Raw genomic sequence first — 19,503 nt, 5'->3', positions numbered from 1 at the left:
GTCTTTTTGTTGAATGGATAATTTAGTCTGGTTGATGAAAATGTTAATGTGCACATTAGTGTTTTTAAGAAGGTTGATGATAATAATGATGGTGATGACTATAAAATTCAGAGACAAATACTATCTCATTGTCACTGAGTAAATGCATCTTAGCGTTATTTAACATTTTGTGAACTCTAGCTTTATTAGTATGATTAGTACAATCTTAACGATTCGTTAATTTTACACTACTGTCAATGTGGCCTGCACCAATTTCGTTTACATTGATTCTAATTTGAAAGTCATTTTCAACCTAATATTCGAAAATAAGATAACGAACTTCTTATGGCAGTTTAAATGAGCAATGACGAGACAGTGAATAATTTCTGAATTAAAAATTTTCCAACCTCTTAATACTTTCTTAACTCTAAGTAGCAAAATTTAATCCGAATATCCATTATTTATTGCTGTAAATTATCTCCATAATGAAAATGAACATTCCTAAAATACACAAATTAACACAAAATATCTCTGCTGGTGCAAAACGATTAGGTCGTGCGGGTGGACACTTTTAAACTTTGTCATTTATTTCATTTTTTTTTCTCCTCTCTCTCAATTTTCTTCTTCGTTAATTTCTATTAAAAGTGAAACATGCGGACATCCATAATGAAAACATGAAAAGTAAAAATAATCACTTCGGATAATATTCTACTATAAAAACCGTTTTTTGTGGTTTATTTTTAACGTCTTCCAACATAGTTATGGACGATTCACTAACTTGATATTATTATTTCTTCAAACGGAAAAATATTCGTATAACAAGTCCATTTATTCGAGATAGATTTTGTAGTCTACATTATACCTTCAGCACTTATCGCATAGAGCATATTTTCATAAAAAGAAAATATCGTTTCATATCCCAATAGCTTCAATAAAAAAAGAAAGAAAACTTTAAATCTTTCTAAGCATTACACTTTCTATATATCGTCATTTGTATAGATGGTGAATCACATATTTCAAAGAGACAAGATTTTATACATAACTCGAGAATTTACCAGATCAGTTTGAACGGTGGTATATGTATATGCAGCATGTTTAAATTTTACGCCATGATGATCACAGACGTTTTCCTATATGATAAATTTTATTATAAAATAAATTATTGCAGCAAGGAACGAATACTTTGCTTACTGTTCTGCATACACCGGCAGTTATGTTTATTATTGTGTTATTATAATGTTACAGTTTTCAAAAGCACACATACACTACGTATACTTTCGAAAATATTTTCTTTTCGCAAAAACCATTTGTAATCCTCGAGAGCTTTTTCATGAATTATTTCGATATTTCTCTAACAATAATTTTTCGTGTTTTGAGACAGTCTCTCATGTTTTTTCTCAAATTTTCTGAATATTTTTTTATTTTGCAGATTATTTTTTTTATTACTAGCAATAAAATATCTGCATCATTCGTGTTATTGGATGTTCAAGAGAAAAAAAAATTATCACAGACGCATATGCCAAATTGGTTTTTATTACATAAGTTTTTGTACCTGAAAATAAATTTTCATTAAATACAATAATCCTAAATTATGTTTATAAACCTCAAGAACATAGAACATTTAATGGGTTTTTGTGGTCTATGTACATCATTCATTCTACATTCTACATCATAACTTCGTAAAACAGGTAATTTTCTATTTTCCATTCCTTAATTCGAGAATTTAGTATAAGTGTTGATTTTAAGAATTAATCGAAAGTTAGGCTCGTGTAGGTGTAGGCTCAGAAATATTGTCCATACACGAAGAATACAAAATGATAACTCGATTTTATTTGTTCGGTATTATGTGTAACGAAAAGTCTGGTTAAGCAAAATTCTGAGAAAACCGAAATAGAATCAATAAGGATAAAAAAAGGAAAAATACACTTGATAGGTTTAACCTTTTTGAGAAGACCTTCCCTTCGTAGAAATCATATATTATTATTTGTTTAAGAATCGGTTTACTTCGAACCATATTGTCTTGTATTATTTATGCTTAAATTCTCAGTAGAATTAGCATACCATGAAATAAACGAATTCTAAAGAATAGTAAAATTTCATCAATGATTAAATTCCAATACATACATACTGAAAAAAAAATGAATAGCAAGATATACCCTGTGGGTGTTTGTTTTATGTTAAGACTACATTCAAATAAACAAACAATATTTTTACTACAATTATTAAAATTGTTCCGAATGTAAAAATGCGGCAGACAAATTGAATTTAATAATATTTTCTTAGAGGTTACATATTAGTTGCGTATTGCGTTTTATTATATACCTCTTCTCTATAAATTTACATAAATTATTTAGTACTTATATTTACTTAAACAATTTATGCATATGAATCGAAATTGTATGTATACAAATAAGTGTGGAAACGTGGGTTTTATATCGATCATTAAAAATTGCGACGATAAAATTGCATTTTCATTAAAAATATTCGAAAATCAGGTTTCTGCGAATAGGTATAAAATACCTCCTAGCATCCGAAAGCTTTTGTTTCTTCTTTTTTTTCCACGATTTTTCGTTTTCGAACGTATTTAGTTTTAACGGTCACATTTTCGATATAAAATTGATTTTATGATTTTTTAGAAAATGACGTAATAGATTTTCGTATATAGTTCCCTTGACTGAAAGTCAGGGTCTTATGAAAGAAAATACCCTTAAATGTCCGTAACGCTAAGTTCACTATGATATTTTGAAAATGTTCTACATTGGCAAAAAACGTTAAATACAGAAAACGTCCGTACACTTGTTCCCTCGATAACTCGAGTAATTCTTAACCGATTTGCAAAATTTTGGTTTTAATGGACGGAGAATGAAAATCATGAGGTTAAGTTCGTAGATGGGCAATATTGGAATAATGAGATGGGAGTAATTCTCAATAGAATTTTATTCCTTGTTACCGCGATAACTTCCCTAATTCTTGTCAGATTTTCAATTTTTTTATGTTATTCGACGAAGATTGAAATTCTTGAGGTTGAGTTTGCAGATGGATAATGTGAGTACAACGAGATACCAGAAATTCAACACAGACGCTTTTTCTTGTGGACTCGATAACTCGAGTAATTCTTTACCGATTTTCAAAATTTTTATTTTAATCGACGGAGAATGAAAATCATGAGGTTAAGTTCGTAGATGGGCAACATTGAAGAAGTGAGGTGAGAGTAATTGTAAACACAACATTGTTTCCTCGTTACCAATAAATTTTCACACACATAAAATTACTGAAAGACGAACATAGATTTAGTTAGTGATACAAATTGTTCGTCATATCTTTAATAAAGACATGGGCTTAGGTGGTCTGTGGTTTGGTGGTACATTGGGCTTATACCTCGTCTTTACAAACATCCGTCCTTCAGATTCATTCCTTTGAAATATTTCCGTCTTGAACGACAACTTAATTAAATTAATAATGCCACACACCTGACGTAAAGTCGTCCTCAGAAAAAAATAACTTCCATTCCTTCTCATCAAAAGTAGTAATTCAATGCACTACACCTAATAAATGGATTTTGGTGTTACCACCCAGAATCACAGCCTTATAAAAAACAACGCACCCATAGACGTATTCCTTTTGTCTTCTGTTTTATTACTTGACAAAGTTCTTGTAAACAAATTTCTCAACAATTTTAAATAAAACATTTGTGCTACAGTAATTATATTAATATAATAACAATAGCAAAACAGTTTCATTAATCAGTGTTACTTGTATTACAAGTAAAAATATTGTGATAAAGGTTCTGGATCATTTTTCATGGGTCAACAGCTTCGTGTATCAATTCTGAAAGAAAATATATGAGCTAGAGCCATTTGTACACATTGATCGCTACTATCGCTACTCACCATAAAAGTTACAGTAAACATCCAGTACTTTAGAACATCTGATTGGTCAGTGCTAACGACAGCATTGTAAAAGTAATTAAATCCAGTACATTTGGAACTGGTCAGTGCTAAAGGCAACATTGTGACAGCAATAAAATCCAGTTCGCTGAAGACTGGTCCGTGCTAAAGACTGCATTGTGAAAGTAAGAAAATCCAGTACATGTAACACTGGTCAGTGCTAACGACAGGCATTGTGAAAGTAAAAAAAAATCCAAAAATCGAATTTTAAAGAAAACTGTACATTAAACAATAGTCAGTGCAAAGACATTACCTCACCACCACCTCTTTTAAAACTAATTGTATTTATATGATCACAGATACGAATTATAATTGAACATCTCGTAAACCTCATATATTTGTCAAGATTCCCTTATTTTTCACAAATAAGTCATTTTATTTGTAAACAGAAAAAAAATCTAAAAATGCCGAAACTTAAGAACAAATCATATGCTAAAAAAATTAAGGAAAAAGCAGTATCGATGAGGAAAGTACGTAATAAGTTGATCAATGAAGAAAATTCTTTAGATAATTCCGATAATTCAGCAAGCTCCACCCGTAATGACATCGTAGACACCACCTTGATGAAAAAATCAGTAACAGAAGTCGATTTCAAAGGATATAACCACTTTTATAAAATTATTCTTGGCGACTTTTCTCAATTCTCAAGCGAATTTAAGTTGCCCCATCACCAATGTACTGCAATGGCAGCGTTAGCGTTAGCAACTGCTACTTTTAAACCCGTTATTTCTTGGAATTCTCGTGATCTTAATAGCATACTTCGTGAAGGTCAAACCTATTACGAAAAATGTATCTTATATCAATTTGATTTAAATTCGAAATATAACGATACATTTTTAGAAGCAATACATTTACTTCCAAATGTAGAACTTTCTTTAAGAAAAATCGATATGTTTGTTAATTTAACTGAGTGTCGCGGGGGACGACTGGTAAAAGATTTTTTCGTTGATGCTGTTCACAATTTCGAATCATGTCAATTTACATATGGAATAATTACATGTAAAGAACAATCGTATGGATTGATAAGATTACAAAATGTAGATGGCTCTTCACATTATGCATTTTTTGATTCTCATGGTCGTACATTGAATGGTAACAGTAATGGGTCAAAATCAGCAATTATATTCTTTGAAAATGCAACACATTTCATCAATTTTTTTTTAAAAGAAAATCAGTCAATTTTACAATCAAATATTGTCAAAAATAATGAAGATGCTGTAAAAGTAATTTTAGTACCATTGCATTTTATTGATATGACTGAAAACGAAAGCAATAATTCATTATATCAACCAACACTATCCAATGCATTGAAAGTTATTTCAGGAAGTTTCGCTCAAAATGATATTCGTTTTAATAAGAATTCACGGAACAAACAATGTACCGCAAATTCTGTTTTGTTTTTAGCTTTTATCACAATTTTGAAACATAAAATCAGCAGCGTTGACCTTGATTCAATTCTGATGATAGGAGATCAAATTTACGCAGTTTCCTATAATGAAGCTGTTAAAGTTAGATCACAAAAACCAACATTAACGAAATCACAAATAACAAATCCACACTTAGCTGCTGATGAAATTGAAAAACAAATTTTTGTGGACATTGATCGCTTCAAGCTAAAAAAATTTAAACTTTCTTCCCAACCATTATCTGATAAGGAATATTCTGGGAATTTTAATAAATTTGCAAAAGTATACATAGAAAGATTTTTCAAAGATTATGACAGCGGAATATTTATCTGTTCCTCATTATCTATAGCACTTCATAGGATGTGTGGTGAATATGTCGTATTTGATCCACATGCACGATCTGCAAAAGGACTTCCACAAAATGATGGAACATCTAACATTTTCTTCTTTCCGAATATAAAGTCACTGTATGAATATTTACGTCGCTCTGGTGGTTACGATATTAATCATGAATTTACTTTGACTCCTTTTATTATTGAACATGGATACAAGGTTCAAAATTCACATATTTCTACAGAATCAGATTACGTCACGAATACACGAATTACACTAAAAAGAAAATCAACAGAAAATTCCAATGATCAACTTATAAAGCGTATCAAATTATCTAATAAAACCAGGGAACATAATAAATGTAGAATACAAAAATATCGTTTAAATATGTCCGTAACGGAAAAAGAGGAAACTAAAAAAAAAAATTCTGACCAAAAAAAACAAAAACGAGTAAAAAATAATATGAAAATTCCTTACGAATGGCCATCGCCAATAGATCAAACTATTAAGAAAAAATGTTTAGAAAATTTTCTTGATAAAATGTCTAAAAAAGAAATCTTACAGAAAACATGTAGCATTTGCAACAGAGTAGGATTCAATAAGGATTTCAAGCAAGTTAAATTCTCAGATATAAAAAACAGGGAATTACTACAATCGAACCAACAATTACCACATATTCCAGGTCTTCAAGTCTTGTCCAAAGAAATAAAGCAAACAAATGAAAAAAATGAGGAAGCGCCAGAAAAATATGCTACTTACGGCATACAAGAAAACATTTTCAATAGTATTCCAGGCGTAATTATATGTAAAGAATCTAGTGATACAACAGTAATAAACAAAAAGCTTTCTACCTATAAAGAATCAGTATATATGAAGAATTTATTACAAGGTAAAAATACCAATGACAATACTGAAATCAAAAACAAAGACTTCACTTATTTTTGCTATAAAAATACAATACTATACAAAACTGGAATAGATTTAAAAAATTGTTCCATGACCGACGATAGCTTATGTAATATTTGTTCAAAATGTATTACTTCTTTAAATAGAAAAATACCAACAACTCCAGATTTTTCGCCAGCAAATGATTCGTTCATAGGGGATGTTCCAGAAGTATTACAAAATCTAACTATTCCAGAAGAACAGTTAATATCATTATATCGTCATAACAAGTGTATTATTAAAATTCAAGCTAGAACGTATGATGCATCCACAAAACAATCTAAAATTAGTGGAAACGTAATAGTTTTTGAACAAAATATAAGTAGTATAGCTAAAACTCTTCCCTTTACTGAAGACAGTCTTTGTGATAGTATAAAAATAATTTTTGTTGGGTCAAATCCTCCATCCAAAATTGAAACAAGTAAACTTTTAAAAGTTAGGCGGCAAAAGGTTAAAACAGCCTTAGAATGGTTGATTGAAAATAACCCATTGTATAAAGACATTAAACTTTCCGAAAAAAATTTAAACAGTCTTCCAAATGATGATATACCTGACTCTCTATGGATCACAATGGATTCGAGTACAAACGTACATGCTTCTAATTCATGCCGTTCTGGATATGCTAACGAAAATTTAGATAACACTGAATCTATGAATGACTCTAAATTTAATACAATAAATCATGAATCAGATTCTAATGAAACTGATGAGATTGGAGAAACATTGATTTCATTAAGTAGTAGCGCTCTAATTGATGTTGATGGTATAGACACATCGACTGGAGATATTCAAGATCATATTTTGAATAATACTTTTCCAGAAAAACAAGTTAACACGACAGACAATACCTACTATATGATTCCTCGCAGTGAAAAGCTCGTTAACCAATATGATAACCATTTATTACTGTTAGGATTGTTTCCAACTTTGTTTCCCTACGGATTAGGAGGGCCAGATAATCCAGATAGAAAAAACAAAACCTCTTATAAAATGCACATACAGTATTTACTCAGCTATCAAGATAAGAGATTTGAGCGGCACCACAGTTTTATTTTTGTTGTTTTTAATATATTACAACGCCGTAATGCATGTTATACTGCAAAACTCATGATGAATCAACCATATTCACAATCTTACGCGCAACAAATATCCAATGTAAAATCAACTGATGTAGAGGAAGCACTAAAAATAATTTCAGAGAAAAACAAAAATACTACTTTCAAAGTAAATCCAGATGTAAATAGGCTAGTAAAACAAGTAAAGGCTGTAGGTGGAAATGTACAAGGAAGCGTTCAAGCACGCTCAAAATTACGAGTCAATTTACATTCATTGATATATAACAAGGGCCTACCTCATATTTTTTTAACAATAAACCCTGCAGACACCTGCAATCCCATATCACTCTATATTTGTGGTGTAGACATTGACTTTGAAAATGTTTTTAATAAATTTCCATCTGGATATGTTAGATCGCAAATAACTGCATCACACCCAGTATCAACAGCAACTTTTTTTAATTACTTGATTGAAAATATAATATCTGCATTGATTATGGGCGGCGTTCTTGGACCAATGGATTCGTACTTTGGACCTGTAGAAAGTCAAGGAAGGGGAAGCCTTCATGTACACATGCTCCTTTGGCTCTTACATAAGCTAAGACCAAAAGATATGATGGAAAAGATAGCAGACCCAGAATTTCGAAAAAATTTAATAAAATACTTGGAAGATATTGTTAAAGAGACGATTGGAGACCATATCGACGAATATGATGATATTATGGTCAACTCTGAATCTGATTATGAAAATCTGTCTAATGATATGTCTGATAATACTTCCAAATCTGAAAAAACCAAATCCCCTGATCAAAATTGGAAGTACTTAAAAGGGGATCTACCAGCTGCCTGCATTTTTACACCTCATCCGCGCGATTTAAACTATGAACAAAAATTTGCGCAAGACTTAATTAATTTAGTCACTGAAACTAATATTCATCGTCACAATGCAACCTGCTACAAATATGCCAAATTAACAGATAAAAAAACAACTTGTAGAATGCGATTCCCACGAGCAAAAGTAGAAAAATCATCAATAGATCCAGATACTGGAGAATTGAAAATGAAGCGAACAAATGAATGGCTAAATAATTATAACGAGACTATTATTTCGGCATGTCGATGTAACATGGATATAAAATATATTTTCAGCGGTAAAGATGCAAAAGCATTATGCTATTATATTACAGATTATGTTACTAAAAGTAATCTGTCTTTTTATGATATATTCTCATTAATACATAAAGCTGTAAATACATTTGAAGAACAATCGTCTAATAATTCAGATCAAAATATAGACATACTAGAACGTTCCAGAAAACTAATTTTAAAATGTTATAACACGATAGCTAGTAAAAATGAATTATCTGGTGTTCAAGTAGCTAGTTATTTAATGAATTATCAAGATCATTTTACAAATCAAACCTTTCAAAATATCTTTCTTATTGGAATAGAACGTTATATACAAACCGGCCTAGATAGAGTAAATCAAATTGAAACTAATGATTTAACTGAAGAAAATAGGGAATCGATAATAGAACTAGATGAAAACGACGTTCCATTGGAAGAAGACATAAATTTAGAAAAAAATGAGGAACAATTCGAATTAGAACTGAACGCTGACAAGACAAATTTCGTTCTAATTAACCAGAGAGTTGACTATGAACTCAGACCAACAGAATTAAATGATATATGTTTATATGAATTTGTTTCAAAATATAAAAAGAAAAAAAAAGATAAATCAGATGAAAAACTTTTAAAAGAGCAAGAACAACAAGAAATGTTTAAGGAAATGAACTTAGATATAGACATAGACGATGTGCCACAAAAAACAAAAGGCAGGCCAGCACAAAAAAGATATCTTTTCGATGAATGTCATCCACAGACATCTACACATATATTAGTACAGCGTGTTAAAACAGTAATACCAGTGCTAGTAGGACCACAAATTCCTCGAAAAAATCGAGAAGTTACTCAAGAAAGATATTGTAGATCTATTCTAACATTATTTTTTCCTTGGAGAACATATACACATCTTTGCTCTCCTAATGAAAGTTGGTTAGAGTCATGGAAAGAGAAAGAAAAATATCTTTCCCACAAAAATATCATTGATAATATAGAACTTTTACATGAGTGCAAAGAAGAAAAAAATGAACATTTAATCCAGTTAATAGAGCAGTTGGAAGAAGTAAATGCAGAGCCACCATTCTATACTCGATTAGACGGAGAATCTGAATCTGACGAAGAAATAGACGAGGAATTATCAAATCTTCTTGATATGTGTGAAGAACCAAATGATATTTATAATAAAAAAGATTGTGAATACATCAATTCGACAATAGAAGCTCTGTCAAAAACTAATAGATTTATAATAGATGAAAATAAAAATTTTATTTTTAACTGTGAACCTGATGAAATAATTAAAAACACTGCAAATCAAACTCGCTCAAGAAGTGCAAAATTCAACTTAAAGCCATTAATATGTGCCACACATGATTTACATCAAAAAAATATTAAATGGCAACTATCATTAAAATTGGAAAAAGAAAAACGTAGAAAGGCAATACTTTATGGTACTTCAGATGAAACTAATGATTCTAACAGTTTTCATTTTGATCAATCATTCGGTGATGACAGCAATAAAATTCCTGAAGTCGCTGTTCGTTCTTTTAATGTTACCACACAAGATTTAATTATAAAAAATTACAGTTTAAATGAAGAACAACGTCGAGCTTTTATAATCATAACTGATCATTTAGACGAAAAATGTTCTTTCAATAATGATGCAAATAGGCAAGACCAACTTATAATGTGTATTCCTGCTTCAGCTGGTACAGGAAAATCTCACTTGACCAAAGCATTAACTGAATACTTCAAAATGACTGATCGATTGTCAATTCTTAGGAAATTAGCGCCAACTTCTGCGGCAGCTAACGTAATGGGTATCGACGGTTTAACAATGCAGTCATTTTTACACTGTCGACAACTAACAAAAATATCTCAAACTAAAAAATCGAACATAGAAATGGAATGGAAACATATAAAATACGTTTTCCTTGATGAAGTTTCTATGATAGGATTAGACACGTTAGCTAAATTAAGTCGTTTGATGAGTATAGCAAAGGAAGATTGGGCAGATGCAACATTACCTTTTGGTGGTAAAAATATAGTTTTTTTTGGTGATTTATTACAATATAAACCAGTAATGGATCTACCGGTTTACGCAGACATTCTGAAACAAGGATATGAATTAAAAAATAAAAAAGAAATTTTTATCGAAAATCTAACAGAAGAAGATAAAATAATACAACTAGAAGAGGAACACACAATAAAACAAAAAGAAGAAAATATTCAAGCGAAGAAAGATAAACGACAAGTCATAAAACTACCAAAAGTGAATAATTCACTAATTAGAAAAAAAGTTGGAAGAGCATTATGGTTACAAATAAATGAAGTTGTCATATTGAAAGAGCAAATGAGAACAACCGACAAAGTTTTATTAGATATTCAAAATAGAATCCGAGAGGGGAATGCCAATAAAGATGACCATAATGAATTAAAAAAACGTATTGTTAGAATTGACAATGAAGTAAAATCACTGAACGAGTCACCCTGGAATAATGCACCTATAATAGTATTTAGAAATGACTTAAGGACTCGTATAAACAATAAAGCAGCTGAAAAATTAGCAAAGGATAATAAAACTCCACTGATAGTTTGTGTTGCAAATGACAAATTTTCTGTTAATTCAAAGAAAAATAAAGAAATTGCACAGTACATTTTATCTTTAGATGATAACAAAACTCAAAATCTACCTGGCTATTTACCTTTAGTAGAAAACATGTATGTCACGTTAACAAGAAGCTTATATACAGAACTAGGAGTAAGCAATGGGGCAGTCGGAATTTTCAAACAATTAATTTATGACGATCTAGATTCAGAAAATAATGAAAATGTTAATACGAAAATATTTCCAGAAAATTCTGTCTACATTCATAAACCAGTATTTGCATTGATAGAATTTAATAATACAGACAATCTTCCAAACTTAGAAAACTTACCACCGAAAATAGTACCGATTCCATTAGAGGAACAAGAATTTAGTGTTGACATTTCAAAAATGTTACCAGTTCCTTTAAGAAAAAGATGTATGAGAGCACCAATTGTAAAGGTAAAAAGAAAGCAGTTTCCTATAGTACCATATTTTGGTGTTACTTCACATAAAAGTCAGGGTCAAACCATAAAGAAAGTTGTGGTTGATTTAAACTTTCCCCCACCACCATTTCCCAGGGAAATAGCTACATCATACGTACCACTAACTCGCGTAAAAGTAATGGATGACCTAGCTATTTGTAGAGATTTTCCTCTTTCAAACATTCAAATTCCACCAACACGAGAACAAAAAGCAGAGATTCAACGACTTAATAAGTTAAATGATCACACAAAATCAAAGTTTGAAATTAAATATCTTTAATATTTTAACTAATGTCAACAAAAAAAAGATTGCCAAACAGTATCGTTTTATATGTAAATTTTCAGGGGGTGCCTCAGTAGTTAAAATTGTTATGTAAATTTATTTTAGGATATCCACTGCATTGCTTGCGTTCTAGTTTACTTTACAAGATAGCAACGCACTACAAGCATATGCGATACCATAAACAAAGTTCTGAAACAGGACTGTGCACTGTTAGAAATAAAATTTGTATGGGATTTTAAAATTCCGCGATGCTGATCATCGCACCAAACTCTCACCTTATAAAATATTAAATCTATACAAAAACTCCTCCATTTGTCACCTGTCAATCCTTGTACTTTTGCTTGAAGTGCGTTGTAGCGAGACAATTGTCCATTAAAAATATCTGTTCTAGTGCTTATCAATGCTATTTACGTAAACGATCTAATGTACAATTTTTCAAAGGTTCAATTCAGATTAAAAATTCGAAAAATCAAAATCTATTTCACAAGATCAACTAACGATTTTCCATAGGAAAAAATGCTACTTGGAAACTAAAGATCAAATGTAATTGATTTTCGTATAATTCTATTATATTCTAGTAAGACCCCTAAAAACAATTAGTTGCCTTTGAATTTTCTTTTCGTCATTTTAAAAATACTTAAGCGTTCAGTCAGCAGAAAAACTGAGAATTGATTGAAAATCTACATTTAATTCAAAGCATTATGTCGTAAGTACAGCAATATTACATAAAAGTGTGTAGTCTTGTACATTAGTTGAATTTGTTTTAATTTAATTGAAGTGAAGAGGATCTTGCTAAGAAATCCATGGACGAACCTACAAATTGGTACGAACAAGGATACGAAGAACGAAAGACAATAATTGCGGAAACTGGTGAACGACGAAATATCGCCCTCAAAGAATATTTACTGTTGTCGAAGAAATACGATCAATTGAAACGAAATTTTTACAATTTGACGGATACCGCAGTTGAAGAAAATGCCATATCTGAAGAAGGTATTTTAATTTCCTAATTGTGTGCAGAAACTTTTTCGAATTTCCGTTCTTTAGAATGTGCCATCATATTCCTTTCGCTTTTCAAATATGACAAACATGTTGAGAGTGACAATTTCGTGTCTTTTTTTCATAAGTTTTTCCTTAAGATTAACGACGATCTGTAATTGTGTCTTAATCATCATTTCGTTACGGCAATGCACCTAACTATTATAGCTCTTCTGCAAAAAAATTTCAAATTTTCTCCACTCCTCTGAACATCGTTGAACAAAAATTTCTTCTCAATCAGATGGACGATTTTACAAATCAGAAGTGAAGCACGTCGATAAAGACGTGCAGGCGAAAAGCAATGAAATTCGGAATTCGATTCACGGAGACCGAACTAATGGACATGGACATAAAAGACAACCATTTTATAAAAAGCGATGAATACAAACATTTAAAAACGAATTAATAAATATTGGCTAATTGCAAAGACACAAATTTGGCTTTTTTGTTAAACAGTATAAATATCATCAAAATTGTCGACTTTTACCCAAGTGTCCACAGTAATGTCAAGTAGCCTCAATGTGGACAGTATACAAATTGGAATTCTTTGGAAAACTACTGTGAAAATTGTTGCGCTTATTGTCCTTTTAATAATGTTTATTGACCAGGACTTTATTCATAATAACGATAAACCCACTCTCATAAATATTGAAAAATTGATCAACATTGCAATTGCCATGCAGCACAAACTCAAATCAAACCTTACCATAATTCTTTCGTTACTTATTCCTCATTTTTCAGAATATGTTGAATGCTGCAATCGGAAACAAATTTGTCCCAAGTAAAAATAAGGTCTCACAAATGTCTAATCTGTCGAAATCAGATATCTCAAGTCTCATTGAGTCTAGAAGAACAATAGATTATGAGACTTAAGATATCTGATTTCGACAGATTTAGCTTTTGAGATATCTCACTTCAAAATTTTTTTCACTCGAGACTGGTACTTAAAAAACTCACTATACAAGTAGTGTTGTATACATCTGAACCGAAGGCGAAGTATAAAACTAACCTTTTGTTTCATTATTGATTTACTTCCGTAGCATACAATGTAATCTACTAGTACAGTGAGACGTAATCCCTACGAAATCCACAAGTCACATAAGGAAAATGCTTGCTCACAATAATTTCAAAAAGAAAAAATGATAAATGTTTGACTGACCCGAGAGTTTTCTATTCTTTCAGTGACATCCCTGATGTTTGACTGACCCGAGAGTTTTCTATTCTTTCAGTGACATCCCTAGTGAAAAACGAAAGTTTCAAAGGTTCGAAATAAGTAGTCTCATATCTATTGTGACGTGAGACTACGTTTTTCACCTATCACATAAAAAACTTTACTCGTCTAAATTTTCTTAGTGAGCATAGAATTGAAATTCATTCATTCTTCTCTTAGCAAGCCTTTCAAGAAAGTCATTCAATTTTCTTCCTTTCAAAGAAAAATATTTAATTTTTGCTTCTCGTAAAAAATCTAAAGATGCCGCCGAAACGCAAGCCAGGTACTTTTTGAATATTGCGAATAATAAATAAACGATTGAAGACCGACTTGTGTTCTTTATCAAGATAATAACAATCAAAACGAAAATAAGAAAGTAAAATTTGATCCGTGGAACAACCAACCAATTACACCACCGGAAACGCCAACATCAAGTTGCAGCAAATACGATTACAATGTCTGGAATAAGTCTGAAGAGACAAGTGAAAAATCACCAATTCAATTGTCTGAGTTATCGGTAGGCGTGAGGTACGTAACTACTACTTCTTTCGATCAAAAATCTTTAAGGAAATATTTTAATAGCAACAACCGTCCAGTAACATTCCGAGTGTCATTTAAATCAGAAAAACGCCCCACTAAAAATGGAGACATGTTCGTCTTCCATGCGATGGATGGAGATCAAGAAGTTCAGGTCACTGTATTTCCTCAGCAAACGGAAACGTTCTTCGATGTTGTTGAGGTGAGATTTTCTACCTTAACTTTTAACAAACGAATGGTATTCATCAAAAATTACCGCAAAGTTGACCATTTCATTCAACAAAACAGTCTTTTACTTGCCACCCGAAGGTTGCAAGAACACTTAGATGAGATGCCATCTTCGGGTGGCAAGTAAAAGACTGTTTTGTTGTTTGTTGAACGCTATATGAAAGGTACCACTGTATTCACAATATTGAACTTACAAGTCATTTCGATCGGTCATTTTTGATGTTGGTTCACACTAACCGCTATAACTAGCTTCATTGGCTGAAATTATTATCTTAGTACAGCTGTAGTCATTCGTAGACACAATTTCCGATATTACAACACATTTTCTTCTACCAAAATCACTATTTACAGAATACTTCGAATTTCGTCACTTGTTCATTCGTCACATAATTCGCTATATAAGAGTACAACTAGCCAGATTATGTACTGTTTCTAAAATGCAATTTTCTTTCTATATATCTACAGTTCAACAAAGCATATAGACTCACCAACTTCAATGTCAAAAATGAATCCAAAGATTTCCCATTATTTGTTGGATGTGGTCTATACATTTGCTTGCTGAGTGCATCAAAAATTGAGAAAATTGATGACTCGTCCGTATCGCAATTACGATTTAATTTCTCAAAGATAGAAGAGATCAAATTGTTTGAGAAAAGCTCCAGATGTGGTAAGTTATTATAAAAATAATTTGAAAATAGTGTGGAATTAACCTGTCCCTAATTTCATTTAGATTTTATTGGAATCATTGCGCGTAATTGGGGATCTCAATCTGTCGGTCAAAACAAGATCAAGCGCGACTTGACCATCACTGACTACTCAAAGCAATGCATTCTCTTGACTTTGTGGGGCACTGCATACAACGATTTTGAATCTGAAGGGACACCTGTGCTCATCCACAATGGTATTCTCAATGAATATAATGGATCGAAAACCATTACTATCGCACAAAATACCTTGTTCATACCAAGTCCAGATATCAAAATTGCACAAGACATGATGACTTGGTACGAACAAGAGATAAAAAAATGATTTTCACATTGAATTTGTCATTACATTGTTAATACAATAAATAATGAATGATTTTTGAACACGATTTGCTTTAAGAACGGAATAGCCACTTCCCACACTTTGCTTTTGATTTATTTGTCAACTACATGTTTCTAAACTGAAGTCAGTAGCCCAAAATCGGGTTAAGTGTTTCTACTCGTAAATACCAATGTATAAAAGAATATCTTAATTACAGATTTTAATAATTAACATTTCTTCAAGTCAGTCAAGGGACCCGACCCACCCAAGAGGTGGGGCCTAGTTTTATATTTCGCGGAGGTGTATTGTTTCTGAATGACTGTCTAATACGATTTAAGATTTGTTTTTGTGTTAAAAAGCATGTGATTAAAATTTTATGTTTGAAGAAATATCTTCAAACTGAATCGTTCGATGAACGTGAACGTGTAGTCACAGTTCAATGAAAATTTGAAATTAAACCGAAAATTATACGAATATATAATCTGACGGTAAATGAAGTTGAATTTATTTATTAAATTTGATTTATATTTATCTTTTATCTGAGACAAAATAATAAATTTCTTGTTTTGAATTTAATGTGAGATGACAAGACATTTAAATTTTAGTTTTTTTTTTCTTTCGTTGATATTCGGATCATTCGCCCACACTTTCAAGTTGATGCCACACTTTCCAATGAGATTCGCAATGAGTCAGCATACTAGTTAGCGTCAATGGTTTAATGCACTTTAAATCTTCTTAATGTTATTTAACTGCATCGGAATATTCATTGTTTATACTGAATTTCAGACATTTACAATTGATGAAATTGTGCGAATTGAATTGATGGTCACTCGTTCAAGAATATTTTAATTTCATATTTCATACATTTATTTTGTGTCATAAAAAGAAGGTAAATATAAATTACAGATATATATACTCCTCCGTCTGCAATTCTATTCGCAGGCGACTGTGAACAGTAACTCTTCACAAGAGCGCATTAAAACAGTTAGCAAAAACAATTTTGAGGGAATAAAATTGAAAACGTGCAAATTTTAGTCTTGCGAAAGAGCATCGTTTTATTAAGTTCCATAAATGACCCAGTTTCTTTATAAATAAATTTTGTAGAATATTTAGGTTGCATGAAATTTAGTCAGAAAGTGTGAAACGTATTCCTAACAAACTATACACCGAAATTACCGCAGTCGTAAATACTTTTTAAGAAAAATGCATTTCGATCAAGCGAATTCAAACCAATATTTTAATGTGTTTTCAACATTGAAGTTATAGTAGTTTAGTAGGTAACAGAAATTAAAGTGAAAGGAACCGATTCGTAAAAGCATTTTCTTTTCTTTAAAAATGTATTTGTCAGAGAAATAATTCCACTTTCTACCATGTTCTCATTTTCATGTCTCTAAGTTTTATTTCAAATCATTTCAATCCTTTGGCCGTCTCTCAAAAAAAACTTTTATTTAAAACGGTCCCCCAGCTTACTGATATTTCAATAAGTTCCACATCCACATTCATGTGCAAAAATATTCTTCACTGAATTGAAAGCATAAAAAGAATTCATTTTCGTAAATACAATATTTTCAACAAAACTTGTAAATCCAGCTGAACGAAGGGGTAAACATATTTCGCATTGTTACACAATATTTTTTTTCAATCAAAATTAAATTTTCCACGCATCCTTTTCCGAACGCGTATTCTACGTGTAACGCAAATTCATTGCGCTTATTGAATAAAGACCAGTTTGTTTAAAATAGAGGATGCAACAGCACACACACATTAAATTTTATAACACATCACTTGCACATGTAAAAAAATTATTTTACATGATTTTATATAATAAAATGTATGCAAAAACAGTGGCTGTATAAATAAATTCTCATTATTATGCATACACTGCATGCTAATTACTGTGTAAACAAAGTTTATAATTTTGACGGCTTGTGTAACAAATAGATTCGGGAACAGTGTGTAGCTGATTAAATCGAAAATATGATACCTAGATTATATGTACGTTGTAAGGGTTTTTAATTCATGAGCTTTTCAAACCCATTGGTAATATGATTGTCTTTTGTAATGAGCAGCCACAAAGAACAAAGTCCAATATTATATTACGATTAAGGGAGGAAAGATTTACTCGAAAATGAAATACACGAGCCCAAGGCGAGGTCTTTATTAATCTTACGCTAAAATGAATTGGCGGGACTACACATACACGAGCTCACAGAATGTATTTAATAGAATAGATCGGTTCTTGTGACTGGACATCTGAGACTGGTGTACATATCCTTAGGGATTGTCCGCTCTATATATGATCAGGGCTCCTGCTTCTCAATGTAAGAAGCCTCCTAAAATCTATTATTTAATCTATCTAATACACGAGCTCAATGTGAGGTCTTTAATAATAGCCATTGCTAAGAAAAACATCAACAATTTTAAGAACCTCTTTCCCAACATGCCACACAAAAATATGTGGAAACTTTAAAAAAATGTATGTACTGCGATGCTACACACCCCCCCTGAACAAAAATAAAGTTTTACCGAAAATGCACCCAAAAATTGATTGCTGTTCTAAATAGAGGGACCCTAGAGGAGTTCAAAACGATGGTCAGTTAAGCTGGACCAGATGCTTCCCCACACCCATACAACTAAGGAAAAAATTGTATGGGCTGGGGAAGCATCTGGTCCAGCTTAACGGACCATCGTTTTGAACTCCTCTAGGGTCCCTCTATTTAGAACAGCAATCAATTTTTGGGTGCATTTTCGGTAAAACTTTATTTTTGTTCAGGTGGGGTGTGTTTAGACGATATTATCGTCCTGGATGAAATTTTTTTAGACTATATTATCGTTTTTTAGACGATACTATCGTTAAAAAACGATAATATCGTTCCTGACGATATTGACCGTGTAGTTATGTCGCCTCACCGACGCAATAGATCGATTATTTTACCGGCGAGATATGTTTGCCGTTTCTAAGTAGGTTAACAAATATTTTAAAATCGAGAAATGACAAAAGTTGTTGGGTCTTTCCTACTAAATTGGTGAGGCGACATAACTACACGGTCAATATCGTCAGGAACGATATTATCGTCTAAAAAACGATAGTATCGTTTTTTGGACGATAGTATCGTTTTTTAGACGATAGTATCGTTTTTTAGACGATAGTATCGTCCAAAAAACGATAGTATCGTTTTTTAGACGATACTATCGTCTAAAAAACGATAATATCGTCTAAAAAAATTTCATCCAGGACGATAATATCGTCTAAACACACCCCCCCTGAACAAAAATAAAGTTTTACCGAAAATGCACCCAAAAATTGATTGCTGTTCTAAATAGA

The 19,503-nt window shown here is 31.5% G+C and overlaps 3 protein-coding genes across 6 annotated transcripts in view; all 3 read left to right on the top strand.

Moving 5' to 3' along the window:
- Positions 1–19,503, top strand: part of LOC119083333 (myocardin-related transcription factor B-like) — a 68,185-nt gene that overhangs the window by 13,310 nt on the left and 35,372 nt on the right. The window lies entirely within an intron of this gene.
- On the top strand, positions 3,761–12,706 carry LOC119083332. The gene is made up of 2 exons (XM_037193021.1): positions 3,761–7,022; positions 7,077–12,706. The coding sequence occupies exons 1-2, from the start codon at positions 4,331–4,333 to the stop codon at positions 12,134–12,136; spliced, it is 7,752 nt and encodes a 2,583-aa protein (XP_037048916.1). The 5' UTR covers positions 3,761–4,330; the 3' UTR covers positions 12,137–12,706.
- LOC119083336 (replication protein A 70 kDa DNA-binding subunit-like) lies at positions 12,739–16,246 on the top strand. Of its 2 annotated transcripts, XM_037193032.1 has the most exons (5): positions 12,739–14,670; positions 14,735–14,915; positions 14,970–15,126; positions 15,618–15,819; positions 15,883–16,246. In XM_037193032.1, the coding sequence occupies exons 1-5, from the start codon at positions 14,649–14,651 to the stop codon at positions 16,179–16,181; spliced, it is 861 nt and encodes a 286-aa protein (XP_037048927.1). In that variant the 5' UTR covers positions 12,739–14,648; the 3' UTR covers positions 16,182–16,246. The 2 variants fall into 2 exon arrangements, with proteins under 2 accessions (XP_037048927.1, XP_037048926.1); XM_037193031.1 differs by having other exon boundaries at positions 14,735–15,126.

This window comes from Bradysia coprophila, unplaced genomic scaffold, assembly GCF_014529535.1.
Source record: "Bradysia coprophila strain Holo2 unplaced genomic scaffold, BU_Bcop_v1 contig_588, whole genome shotgun sequence".
NCBI lineage: Eukaryota > Metazoa > Arthropoda > Insecta > Diptera > Sciaridae > Bradysia > Bradysia coprophila.
Note: the sequence above shows the minus strand (reverse complement) of the source record. Positions and strands in the feature narration are given on the sequence as shown.

Excerpts from the sequence above, each read along its gene's own strand:
- LOC119083332 (XM_037193021.1), top strand. The coding sequence starts at position 4,331 with ATGCCGAAACTTAAGAACAAATCATATGCTAAAAAAATTAAGGAAAAA. Across the intron at positions 7,023-7,076 it reads GTCAAATCCTCCATCCAAAA|AATGGTTGATTGAAAATAAC; the intron begins TTGAAACAAGTA and ends AAACAGCCTTAG.
- LOC119083336 (XM_037193031.1), top strand. The coding sequence starts at position 14,649 with ATGCCGCCGAAACGCAAGCCAG. Across the intron at positions 15,127-15,617 it reads CGTTCTTCGATGTTGTTGAG|TTCAACAAAGCATATAGACT; the intron begins GTGAGATTTTCT and ends ATATATCTACAG. Across the intron at positions 15,820-15,882 it reads TGAGAAAAGCTCCAGATGTG|ATTTTATTGGAATCATTGCG; the intron begins GTAAGTTATTAT and ends AATTTCATTTAG.